Source organism: Alosa alosa, chromosome 5, assembly GCF_017589495.1.
Source record: "Alosa alosa isolate M-15738 ecotype Scorff River chromosome 5, AALO_Geno_1.1, whole genome shotgun sequence".
NCBI lineage: Eukaryota > Metazoa > Chordata > Actinopteri > Clupeiformes > Clupeidae > Alosa > Alosa alosa.
Genome location: NC_063193.1, coordinates 22,399,084 through 22,412,991, shown reverse-complemented (window position 1 = coordinate 22,412,991; position 13,908 = coordinate 22,399,084). Strand labels below are relative to the sequence as shown.

The 13,908-nt window shown below is 43.7% G+C and overlaps 2 protein-coding genes across 2 annotated transcripts; one reads left to right on the top strand and one right to left on the bottom strand.

The window, feature by feature from the left end:
* Positions 1-19: 19 nt before the first annotated feature.
* LOC125294669 (cytochrome P450 1A1) lies at positions 20-6,385 on the top strand. Its single transcript, XM_048243578.1, has 7 exons — positions 20-175; positions 577-1,428; positions 2,740-2,863; positions 3,927-4,016; positions 4,808-4,931; positions 5,027-5,113; positions 5,226-6,385. Exons 2-7 carry the CDS (start codon positions 589-591, stop codon positions 5,506-5,508), a joined length of 1,548 nt encoding a protein of 515 aa, XP_048099535.1. The 5' UTR covers positions 20-175; positions 577-588; the 3' UTR covers positions 5,509-6,385.
* A 3,231-nt stretch (positions 6,386-9,616) lies between these two features.
* On the bottom strand, positions 9,617-13,368 carry si:dkey-96l17.6 (kinesin-like protein KIN-14E). Its single transcript, XM_048244284.1, has 8 exons — positions 13,350-13,368; positions 12,446-12,638; positions 12,113-12,293; positions 11,581-11,791; positions 10,815-10,975; positions 10,154-10,356; positions 9,898-9,976; positions 9,617-9,694 (listed from the first exon to the last, which is right to left on the bottom strand). Exons 1-8 carry the CDS (start codon positions 13,366-13,368, stop codon positions 9,641-9,643), a joined length of 1,101 nt encoding a protein of 366 aa, XP_048100241.1. The 3' UTR covers positions 9,617-9,640.
* Between the last annotated feature and the right edge of the window lie 540 nt (positions 13,369-13,908).

Genomic DNA, 13,908 nt, shown 5'->3' with positions numbered 1-13,908 from the left:
AAGCGGGATAAGGATTTGCTCTTAGGAAATGTTTGGTTTTGTTGGACAGATTCCTAAACGCTTGCGTTGGTGGTTGTGATGCCCCGCGGCACCGAGAGAGCTTTGCAGGGGGTCGCAGCGCGCTCTTTCGGCAAGTCTTTCAGCAAGTAGGCTACAGAATCTGGCTCGCGGTTAGGTGAGTATCAATACTTTATCTTCACTCTTCACTTTTCCGGTGGGCTATCCTCAAACTTGCAGTGTTTACTAAATATTTGAATAGGTTCAGGCTTGAAAAAAATTCCCAAAGCATGGTGACTTTGTTTAGTTATTTTTTCCTTCCATCTTCTTTCTTTGCATATCAGCATTGTGTCTTTTATTGTTACAAAGTCGCCTTTCTTTCTTTCTTTCTTTCTTTCTTACTTTCTTTCTTACTTTCTTACTTTCTGTACTGTTGTGTTATCATGATCAGCGCTGTTAGTTTTCTTTTTCATTGTTATCAAATTACTTTACTAATTACTAAAACAATTTGACCTTTATCAAAATTGTATAGACTCGATTTTTGTGTTTGCCTAATCCTAATGTGTTTTATAACTCCAGGAAGAAGTGAGGATGCTGCTGCTGGACAGCTCCTTTGTGTGTAGCCTTGGCGTCACCGTCGCCCTCTGCACCCTCACACTCCTCCTGGTGGCCCTGCGGGGCTGTCAGAGGGCTGGCTGTGTCCAGTCTGGCGCCACCCTGCCCCCTGGCCCCAGACCCTGGCCCCTGGTGGGCAACCTGCTCCAAATGGGCGAGCAGATGCACCTCTCGCTGACCAGCCTGCGCGCGCAGTATGGCGATGTGTTCCAGCTGCAGATGGGCTCCCTGGTGGTGGTGGTGCTCAGCGGCTACTCGACCATCCGCCAGGCCCTGGTGCGGCAGGGCGAGGCCTTCGCTGGCCGGCCCGATCTCTTCAGCTTCTCCGCCGTGGCCAACGGCACCAGCATGACCTTCAGTGAGAAGTACGGCGAGGCCTGGACACTTCACAAGAAGATCTGTAAGAACGCCCTGCGCAACTTCTCCCAGGCCGAGGCCCTGGACTCAGGTGCCAGCTGCCTGTTGGAGGAACGTATCTGCGCGGAGGCTGGGGGGCTGGTGGAGGCCCTGCAGGAGAGCCAGGCGAAGGGAGGGGGCAGTCTGGACCCTGTGGTGCCCCTGGTCACCTCTGTGGCCAATGTAGTGTGTGCCCTGTGCTTTGGGAAGAGATACGACTATAATGACAAGGAGTTTCTCACCATCGTGCACATCAACAACGAGGTGCTGCGCATCTTCGCCGCGGGCAACCTGGCGGACTTTTTCCCCGTCTTCCGCTACCTGCCCAGCCCCTCCCTGAGGAAGATGGTCCAGCACATTCACAGGATGAACAGCTTCATGGAGGAGAACATTAAAGAACACCTGAGAACCTTCGACAAGGTAATAACAGAGAACCTTCCTTTCTTATAGTATTTGGAACTCATTCGGAAAATAAGGCCAGCACAGACCACACCATGAGACCTACTTTCTAAGGGTTTGGATGATTTTGAAATAGTTTTTGCTGTGGCACATAATTATTTTTAGTCAGAACCTGAGCTTTGGATCCTAGACAAATGAGATGAGATCTGTAGTAATTAAGGCTAAATGAAATATGACCAGATAATGAGGGGTAACACGGTGATAATGGCAAATGAAACAACAGTAAAACGAAGAATTAGTCTCACTGCCTCAGGCACCAACAGTCCTGCAGTGCACACACAGCATGCGGTCTACAGGACATTAATGTGAGTTATTAGATATGCTTTAGGCCTCTGGCAAGTTTTTGTGTAGAGCATCAAATGAACTACAGATGAACTCGTTCTCCATCATTTTGCCCTAAAATAAAAGCTTGCCTTAGAGATTCCCTTTCATGCACCCCCACCCCCATAGTGCAGACAGAGTGGGGTGTGTAGAGATGGGGATGTGAACGAATGGAAATGCTATGCTGTGCTTTATGCTGTTCATTTTTTCTTAATAAATCTTTAAAATGACAGAATATAGTTATTGCATATTCTAACGCACTCTGTCAATACACACAGCACACACACACACCATAGGGACACTCCAGATACTAAGTAATATTAGAATATCATAAATTCAGGGGATTGGGAATATTACAATTTGCCTATGATCAGAGATATTTTGTGGCCAGGGAAGCACTAGGAGAGCGTGGGCAGAGCAGGATATTGTTCCTGATCACAACACTCTGAAGAGTTGGCATGCACAATTAGACATAATCAATCTGGTGGAAGACACACGCTCACATTGATTTTGCTGTCGTGTTCAGGACTTGTGTGATGCCACCATTATGTTTTTACAGTAAAATGGATCACTTGACCACAGTCTGTGCTGTTACAGTAAAACAGACTTATATGGAATAACTATAATTGCTGCTAACAATCCTGCTAACCGGATTTAAAGTAGCAGGAAATAATGGCAACTTTGTACCACTTAAGATTAAATAATAACATATGCTACAAATTCTTTTTACACTGAAAGACTCCATTTGATTGTTTGTGTGTGTGTGTGTGTGTGTGTGTGTGTGTGTGTGTGTGTGTGTGTGTGTGTGTGTGTGCACGCGTGTGCGTGTGTGTGTGTGTGTGTGTGTGTGTGTGTGTGAGATGGCTTGCCATGAACACTAATTGGACTTGGAGAGACACTGGCCTTGCTGTGCTAAGGCTGCAGAGACAGTTTGTCTTTGTCCCCTTACAGAACTGCATTCGTGACATCACGGATGCCCTGATTGCCTTCTGTGAGGACAGACACGAGGACAGGGAAGGACAGGTGCTCACCGACTCTCAGATCGTGCACACCGTCATCGACATCTTTGGGGCTGGTAAGGAAGAGCATATGAAGAAAATGATGTCCGTGTGTTATTGGGTAGGGACTTCCTAGCCAAACCAAACTATTACCACAGACCGCAGGACACAACAGCAATTCTCAATTGGCTCAAGACATGCACCACAGACTGTAGCCGGGATCCGTAAGCCACCCCTTCACAGTACGGCATGTGCTGTCCGCAGCCAATCACCAAGCTAGAGAATTGTGCAGCAGAGCACAGCACACTACCATGAGACATAAAACATGAGAATAGCCTTTGTCAAATTCTCAACATTCCAGACCTCTGATTTCAGTTTTGAGAAGTTGACTCAATGATAACAGTTGCCCACTGCAGCCAAACCATAGACTTCTAATGGCATTTTCGCTTCGCCAAATATGGATATCCCTATTTCACCTCCGTAGTGTAACTTCACTTTCTGAAATCCAGATGTTTTTCCTGGATGGTCTCCAGCAGAACTGGATGCACGGCACAAAGAATGCCAAGGGCTGATGTTGAGATGAGATTTTCCTGTGTTTGTTTTAGGGAGCTCAATTTTTAGATTTACTCAATTGGGTGAACTTATTCCCCAGGATCTGTTTCCATAAATTATGTCAGCATATTACATTTGGATTACACACAAGTCTGCTTGCTAATAACCACTCATTATGAATGTGCTAGCTTACACAGTCCAATTATCAGCATGTGACCAACTTTTCTTGTAACATTCATATGTCATTCTCATATCACATAAATGGCATATCTGTTATTTATTTTCACTTAAGAATGTTTATATTTTTTTATTGAATAATATTTACTATTGTTGCTGAACGTTTGGTGAAGGTGCCAATAAAGGAGAATCTTTTTCTGCGTTTGCAACCATCCCATCTGTGTTTGAGATATGAACATGAAGACTTATTTGAACTGTACAAGAGTTCAACTGTGATGAATTATGATGATACATTAAAGTGAATTAAAGGGTTGCCTAGCTTAAACAGAGATTGGTGTGTTTTGTCTGTTCCTTATTGTTGTCCAGAAGCTTCATAGTCAGTGCTAACAGCTGTGTGTTCTCCCTCTGCAGGGTTTGACACCATCATAGCAGGTCTGCAGTGGAGCATCTTGTATCTTGTAAAATTCCCAGACATCCAGGACAAAATTTATGGAGAGATTGGTAATGTATTAATAGCATTCCTACTTAGTGGGTTTTGAGTATTTGGAAAAGTTGCCAAATATTCATCAATATTTTCTGAATTGTTTCCAGTAAACCAAAACCAAAATTAAAATCCACTTCGCCTTAAAGAAACATGGAGCATTTCCTAAATGCTTCCTGTCCAGTCTCCTGGTGACACAGAAAGAGAAGATTCCCGTGTTCCCGTGCGTGTGGAGAAATGGTGGCTTTTCAGTGACAGAGAGAGAGAGACAGAGTAGAGAGAGAGAGAGAGATAGAGTGACTGAGGGGAATTAGGAGGCGACTACCACCCAATGGCGAGGCCCTTGTTTCATGGAGATGAGCTAACTGTGCTGCTCCACAATGAGCTCATCTTTCACCGCCCTTCCCAACCCTTCTATCCCCCCTCCAAAATTTGTCTCGGACGGGTCGCACACAATCGGTCACACTAATTTGCTGACGCCAGGCTTTCTCTGTGGGCAGACGTAGGGCAAGAGGAGTCTCTTCTGTACTTTATATTATAGGCTGGTTTCTGCTAAAAGTTCACAGAAGTTCTGGAATACTAATTAATCAGATTATTATTAATGTAGGCTGAATGTAGACTTAACTCAGTGTTCTCAGGTTCAAATAGCCTGATGTCATTGCTCAAGTCCACTCGCATGTCTCCCTCCCACCCACTCACTTCCTGGATAGTGGCATTATCTCCACTTGCTTTTAAAGCGTTTGGTCTTCTGTCTGTGTCTACAATTTGATTGTTTGAATGTGAGTGGTTGAGAAAGTGTGTATATCTGTAGATGACCAAGTGGGTTCCAACCGACTGCCTCGATTTGAGGATAAACCGAAAATGACATACACGGAGGCATTCATATTTGAGGTGTTCCGCCATGCCTCCTACGTTCCCTTTACTATACCACACTGGTAAGGCTCCTAATGGTCAAATATGTTTCCAGATTGTTAATGATGTGTGTTTCATTCATTCATTCACATTCCTTTTGCTTCTCTCATGAATTCAGCACCACTGAAAATATCATTCTTAATGGATACTTTATCCCCAAAGACACCTGTGTGTTTATCAATCAGTATCAAGTCAATCATGACTGGTAAGCCATGGAAATAATGACACATCCTATTAAGATGAATCTTATTAAATATATGTATGAGTGTGTATTGTGAATGTGAATATTGAGTAATTTTCTATTGTCGTTTTTCCAGTGAAATCTGGGGTGATCCAGAGGCCTTCCGGCCAGAAAGGTTCCTCAATCAGAAGAGGAAACTGAACAAGGATCTCACAGAGAAGGTGATGATCTTTGGGATGGGGAAGCGACGTTGTCTGGGCGACGGATTTGCCCGCTTGGAGATGTTTGTGTTCTTGACGACGCTGCTCCACCGGTTGCATGTGGAGAGTGTACCCGGCCAGACGCTGGACCTCAACGCAGATTTCGGCTTGACCATGAAGCCCAAACCGTACCGGATCAGGGTGACCCCCCGGAGCTAGAAGGAGGCATAACTAAACCAATGCGTTCATACATCCTATACCCTCTGTTCACTCTATTGCATTATGTGTCAAAGAATCATGGTCATGTTTCAGGTTCATACATATGGAGTGTTACAGATGGGTTATCATACACTCTCTGTTTACTTCACTGCAGAGGCGGACATCCCGGGTTCAGAAAGTAAGTCCTGCCAAGTATTTGATCCAACCATTTAGTAAACCAGCTCATCCTATTTAGCAGCCAGGTAGACCAGAAGATATCACATGTGTTAACCCTTAAAGGAGAACCGTCAAATGAACGTTCTAAAGAATATCTGGGTTCATTGAATTCAACATAGAATTTTAGAACCTTCAATTGTTGCGGAACTTAGAATGTTCAAAAACCTACACCTTGTGCACTGGTAGAGAGATATGGCAGAACTTTTACTTTCTGGAACCGGGATGTCCGCCTCTGCTCCACTGCTTGTGTCAAAGAATAGTTGGGACATATCAGGGTCACACGTACACATCATGGCAACATCACACACTTCCAACAACAACACACACACACACACACACACACACACACACACACACACACACACACACACACACACACACACACACACACACACACACACACATCATTGTACCACACAAAGCTATAGAAACAAAATACAAGTGAAGGACATTTTCTGAGGCAGTGCATCGTGCACTGTAACAACTATAACCAAACTATAAGATTGTTTTCCCACAAATCATAAACTATCATAAACATAAGAACTCATTTGTGTAAAGTTTTGGTAACACTTTACTTGAAGGTATCTACATAAGAGTGACATGACACTGTCATAACCCCTAACCCTAACCTTAACCCTAACTTGTCATAACAAAAACCGAATGACACTAACCCTAACTCTAAGCATAACTTTTCATGACAAAAACTGAATGACACTTGACAGAAGCGAGTGACAGAAGCGTTATGTCATAAATGTTTATGATTTGTTTACAATGTTTATGACACGTTCATGACAGTGTTATGACACACTCAATGTAGATACCTTTAAGTAGAAGTGTAACCAAAGTTTGTAACCATGTGATTTTTTTCCTGTTAGATTGTACTGTTCATATTCTTAACTTCACTAAATGGTCACATTACAGCAGTCTTTTGATTTAAAGACCAATGTCACAGCCTTGTAAGAGAGGTTTGCTTTGGGCACAATATGGCATAAATGAAGATTTAATGAAAGTTCATTAGTGACAAGACTCATTGTAGTTGGAGAGAGCCAGACATTATATGATAGTAGATAGTAGATCATTAAAAGACAGCTGTTAGTCTGTTAGAAAAGAAGATCCCGATACCATGCAAATATTAAAAAGAGTCTTACAAGTACAGCTATTGGTAAGGAACACAAGTAGTATACTAGTACAATCCATGTATTAACATCAACGGTTTTGAGTTTTTTTTAAGGTGTTAAATCACCTAACAAGGATGAGTGCAAGGTACCCAAATGAATACAGGAGGGATGTAGAGATCTGCTCAGGCCACCACAACTCCCTCCCCAGGGACACACCATGGAGGAGTCACCCCCTTAGCCCTCTCTTCTCTAGGCATCCCCAGCCTCAGGAGTTGGTAGTCTCAGAGCCAGAAGCTGCCTGTTCTTCATTGTTATCACTTTCTCCCTATATGCTTGTATTTGTCTATCTGCTGTCATAGTATCAACGGAGTAGAACTCGTACTAGACACTGTTAAATGGTTTGAGTTAACCTTTCTGTACTTTGCAATGATGCATATATGGGTTTTACCGTAGCATTTTGTGGCATCTGGCTAAATGTTTTTCATAAACAGGAATAATCAATAATAAAATATCTTAACCAGAAATCAAACATTTCAACAAGTGTTCTCTTTCTTCACAAACATTTAACTTTAATACTTTGTGATGCACAAAATCTTCAAAGGCATGTGTTAATCCACTTAATTCAAAAATATTCAAACATTTCAAACAGTGCTTTAGCTTCGGAGAGACGGATAGCAGGGGAGTTAAGGTTAATTAGCAAAAAATAGTGGGCCCTTCCTCAACCATGACGGGCCAGTTCTATAATCCCAAATCCATGCAGCTGTGGCGTGTAGAGAAGGGGAGATAGGTTGGTCCGTTTCAGTTTGTTCTGGTTGAGCTAGCTTATAGTATGGAGAGAAAGGTTATTATGTCAATAGCAAAGTGTTTAGTCCAAAATTAGTCTGGTTTATTCAGGAATATGTTGAGTATGAACAAAATAGATTTTCAGCAAAATTGTTCGTCACAGTGTGCATAGTTTGTACCATCTCCAACCACGGACACATGCTTTAATGTAACGTGTCAGTCAAAACAGCAGCGTACATTTCAACAGAAACAGATTAGTATTGAAGTCCATGCTGAGCCATATACAGTATTCAGAATGCATGACAACAACAACATTACATTCATAAAGCACTTTATATAGATAGCCAAAGTGCTTTAAAGTGAAAAGGAGAAACTCAACACCCTAGCAATTTCCTGGCATATCATGTAAATGGATAATTTCTGAATCCAAAACTGATGATAATCATGGGGAACCTAAGCATTAGGCTGAGGGATTTAGGAATGTTTATATAACTGAGTGTTTGGCTCTCAAAATATTTCCTGTTCTTGCTGTGTTTGTTTTTCTAGGCAGTTACCTCAACACTCTTCACAGCCATGGGAGAATTACGAGGCTAGGGAGCATGTAAAACAGTTTTTGTGACTTTTATAAGTTGTAGAGCAATGAAATAAACGTGCTATTTATACTGGGCCCACTGACAGGTGACCTAGATGGGGTGCTATAGAACCCTCAAGCCTATCAGTCACTGTTAATTCATGGAGAAAATGAGCAACTTTTTTGTTGTTTATATCATGAAAAGTTACGGTCATCCATACACTGCCCATCTCTTGTCTCCTTTGTGTGTCTCTGTGTCAGACAAAAGCCTTCGCTCTAATTTTAGAGGACTCCCTGTTGTCCGGAAAACCAACAAGGCCTGACCCTTTCGTGTCTGTTTTTGTGACCCCGTCTGTTTACTGCAATGGGATATGCCTGCGTGACTGCCTTGGACATCGCATGGCGCCCCATGCGCTCCCCTCCTCTCCGCTCCCCCCACCCCTGCTGCGTGTCTGGGCCTTTACCTGCCAAGCGGGGGCCCTTAGCGTACGCTCTGTGCGTTTCCCACAATAGTAGCACCAACTGGCCAAGTGACTCCATAATTGCCCTCACCGCTCTCCTGGTCCCCCCCTTCCCTCTCCCCCCTCAGGGGGCCCCCCGTGCCCCCACAGGCCCATTCTCCCCGCGCTGCGGCTCCCATTGCTGCCCAGCACGCGATGCCCTGGCCCCTGCTGGCTCACACGGAGCTCAGGCCGCCCGTCTCCCCTCTCACCCCCTCCACTTAACACGCACAGGGGGTGGACTTACAGGAAAGTGCACATGCGCACACACACACACACACACACACACACACACACACACACTCACACACAGAAACAGAAACAGACACACACACACACACACACACACACTCACACTCACACTCACACACACTCACACTCACACACACACTCACACACACACACACACACACACACACACACACACTCACACTCACACAGACACGCACACACACACACTCACACACAGATACAGACACGCACACACACACACACACACACACACACACACACACACACACACACACACACAATTCAGGAAAGAAAACAGGAAAACATAATTAAACATCTAAAACTCTGGAAATCACATCAGTTCTTCACTGGCAAACATCTACAATCCACAGTGCCAAACATAGTATAGTACATTAGCTGATGTCCACAGACACACTGAGAAGCAAACAGTGGATGAGATGAATTTGATCAAGTGAATTAATGAAGTACACATCATCCTCCATCTGTCTGTCATCTGTTTGCATGTCTACTGTCTACATGTTATGATACATTACGTTATATTGGCAAAACCAATTTGACATTTAACTGCTACTAGACATCCATCTGACACTGCTGGGCCTGGTCAGTCTAACTGATAATGTGTATAAAATCCATCGTTGTGCATGTATAGTTGGTGTTTATTTGGGTGTGCATGTGTGTTTTCTTGAGAGGGGTCATTGCACATCTTCTTCTTCCACAGGTTGTCCAGATCGGAGTTTAACAATGATCTACACAGAGGACAAGAGCAGTGAAGTCAGCCACAACAGAGTGGACTTATATGTATGACAAGAAAAGTGAAGTCAGCAACAACAGAGGGGAATTATACTATATGTAAGACTGGAGTTATGAGACAGCAGCAACGAGTTATAAGTCAGTGTGTATGTATGTCTGTGTGTCTGTGTTTATCTAATCATGACTGCACAAAACTAACCTCTTTCAATTGTGCAATTTCCTTACTGTCCATGTTCCTCTGCGCATTATTGGTGATCGCTTTCACCCGTGTAGCATAACTATGAAAGACACAGAACACAAAAACATCAGTTTCTCTTGTAAGTAATCATCTAGCAATTCGCTTGGTTATTAGAATAATTGCAACGATTAAAGCGACTCAAATTAACTCACCAATTCAGAAACCGCATTCAGACAGAATATTTATTTTCTGAAGTCTACACTTAGTGGTTTCTTACATAAGCGAAGTGAGCGTTTCCTCCACGTTGCAGTCCGAGGGAGAGATGTTGACAAACATGAGTGTTTTGGCGTTGCCCCCCAGTGAGTCCTGCATGGCCTGTGTCAGCTTATTGTTGCGGTAGGGGACGTGAGGCTGATCTGAGGACAGGGCCGAGATGACGTCCCCCAGCGCGCTAAGAGACTTGTTAATAGAGTTGGCCTCCTAGAGAGAGAGAGAGAGAGAGAGAGAGAAAAAAGAGAAAAAAAAAGAATGAGTGAGAGAGAGTCAGGGTAACCTAACACTAGACTCCATATTACAAAGGAATATTATGACAAATGTAATTGTAATTCAGTCATTTAGACACACCATGAGACAGAAGGACAGTGAACCGTGTCTAAATACAGTATGTGTGGCAAAAGGAGCAATTCAGTGGCACAATGACACAGTGAGAACTGAGCAGTTACTAAGTACTCAAAGCTTTATGATCACCCGGCACTTTCACAGTGTGTGTGCATGCACCATTTATATTCAAATATGTTTGTTACATATCACACAAGTCACACATACAGTATGATCTGAGCCATTGATACTGAACGTCCTCCAACCTTCTTGGAGGATATACAGTACTATAACATGCATCTGTAGAGGAACTGGAGTGAATGCAGAGTGGATGTGGACACCTTTAGCTGGCCGTCTTTCGCCCCTGTCTTAGCGGCCCGTTCACTGCCCGCCAGGTCCACCAGGCTGAGCTTGCCGTAGCACACAGTGCCATTGGTCAGATTCCTGTTCTCCACCATGATGCCGATGATCAGGTGCGAGCGTGAGCTCTCCACGTTCATCTCTGAGGAGTGACGGAGAACAAAACCCACACAACTTGTCTGTCACATGAGGTCATACTGCACTTTGTGTCTTTATTTTTTTCTTTTGGAGGCTGCCTTTGTTTTTATTTATGAATTTGCTCTGTGTTTGACACCAAGGTTATGGCTACAAAACCCAAGGAACACATTTTCTTGCATCATTGTATACTTATGCAATACAGTAACAACAAACCGCATGGATAAAACTGATTTGCAAATGACTAAATGTGAATGTAATGTCTTTATGGTCATTTAACATTTGGGCAGTAAGAAGTTTTTCAAAAATGTCATGGACCAAACAGACATGCAACTTCATTGCCACCAGATTTATGATATGACACCTGATTTCCTGCATCATCAGTACTTGTACTTACTAATAACATTTCACTGGTAGGAATAAACCAGTAGTGCGAGCATTAGTGAGATACACAAACATCTCCTGTTACACCATGGCAAGCCTGGCACCACTCCCCCCTTGAAAAAAGCCACCATAATGATGTACCCTCCATACATTACTAGTGACTGTGACTAAAGCAATTAATCCAAACCATTTAGCATGGCTCTCTTTGAAGCTTCATTAAGAACATACTGGTGGCGGCGATATGGCGGTTCGCGCAGCCCTGCTCGAACAGGGCAAAGAGCTCGCTGGGACTGGCCGCCTGCTTTGTCTCTGCTCCCTGGGCAAACACAAGCCCCTTTTTGTCCTTCTTCATTTCAATCCGCTTGCTGAATGCCTCGGCGGGGCTGACAAAGAGGTCCTGCAGGCGCTCATTATACAGCTCCAGCATGTAGGCAGAGACCTGAGAAGAACTCGGAACACGGAACAGGAGGAGAGTGGGAGAGAGGAGGGGAGGAGTGAGGGAAAGGAGGAGGGAGGAGAGAAGTTGGGGAAGGAGGAGAAATCAGAAGATGAAAAGAGAGAGGTGTAAAACAAATTAACAAAGGGAGGTGAGAGGAGTAATGGAGAAGAGGAGAGGAGAAGAGAAGAGGAGAGGAGAGGAGAGAAATAAGGAGAGAATAGATATACTAGTTCATTTTTCTTAATATCATCTATCACAAACTGAAAGAGCAAATGCAAGCAAGAGTGTATAGCACTCTGAGAGTCGTGGCTGAGGCCTTACCTTGATGTCAAACTTAGCCTCGTTTTTGTGAATGATGTCAAAAATCTTGTTAAATGTTCGGGGGATGATGCCTGGGTTCTTCAGATGTTTATCTCCAACCATTGTGTAGGTTTTCCCTGAACCAGTCTGCCCATAGGCAAAGATGCACACATTGAAGCCATCAATGGCCGACTGAATGAGTCTGGGATAAAGAAAAATCAAGTAAATTAAAATCATCAGTGTTATATCACCAGCTATAAGCTAATTATGCATTAGTGTCACTTAAAAACTGGTCCCAAAAACACCTTAAAAAAGATTGAACGTAGTACTCAGTTATTTAGTGTTATGTGCTACCTATTAGTGTCTTGGAACACCTCTTCCTGAGAACATTGAGTGTCAAATATTCGGTCGAACTGGAACTCTCGTTGACCGCGTGCCGTTTCCACAGTGATGGAATATTCATCTAGTCGAGACACAATGGTGGAGTCTCCTCGGGCTATCTCGGTCCGGTTCATTGGCCTGATCCGACAGAACACTCTGATTTTACCTGCATGTGTTACATAAATGCACATATTGTGTTGGAGGAAGCAAATTCAACTATCTGAATACACAATATGCAAACTAACAACATCATTAACATTGATGCAGCTGCACATGTAAACTGGATTTATGAAAGGATGAGAACTGGGCAGCTAGATGACCATCAGCCAGCCAGGGGTAAAAGCAGAGGGGCTTGGTTTCCACCTGGAATGCCAGGTGTTACCATTAAGACCTCTTGAGGTGTCATGTGCCCCTCAATGAAACAGCAAGCACGGAGGGTGCCCACCTGAAGACCCCAGAGACACACGTCTCCTTACCCGCCACTCAAAGAATGATTGCCAATTACATTCAGGACACCTAGTCCTATACACTCAACAATCAGTTACGGAGAGCCTGATAGAAGAAATTGATAGAATGTGTCTACACTGCCCTGGGTATGGGAGCCATAAACTTCTCAGAACTGGGCCCATAAACAAGTAAACGCTGTTGAAAAAGAGGCTACAATCTGCTTGAGATCTGTTTTGTTTCATGGACCTTGAGTTTTTGGAATTGGCCCTGAAATGATCAGAGTGCAAGTCGTTGGGACTTTCCCAGCAAGTGCTTCCTGTGTGGACTGGAGCATGGACCAAGGTTTAAATTAAAGGAGAAGGCCTGTGACCTATCTAAAGAAAAGAGGTGATGTTCTGTGACGAGAAACTTTTTTCCCCACTTAAAGTACCTTTCATATTCTCTACCATGTTGTAGTACTTCTTTCTCATGGTCCTCTCTGCTGTGTAGTTCTCCACGGTCTTTCTATGCTCCTCTTTCAGCTGCTTCAGCTGCAAACAAGAGTCACAGTATGACCTTTATCTTAAAAAAAAAAAGCCTGATGAAGGATATAAGACATGTGCAGTGGACTATGTTAGTGCTTTGAGAAGTGGCATCAGTCACCTCAAATTGGAGGCATAGTAGCTGTTCTCCTACATACACCCTCTCTCTTTCTCTCTCTCTCTCTCTCTTTCTTTCTCTCTCTCACATACACACACACACACACACACATACACTCACCTCAGATTGTAGGAGCAGTAGTTGTTGTCCTACACTCTTTTCTGTGTCTGATGGCAGGAACTCACTCTTCTTGAAGTTTTCCAGATCCTGGTGAGAAATGGTGATGGCAAGAAAACAAAGAACAAAAGCAGTTTGAAAAGTGGATTGAAAGCGTCTGTCTCTCTCTCCCTCTATCTCTCTCTCTCTCTCTCTTCGTGAGTGTGTGTGTGTGTGTGTGTGTGTGTGTGTGT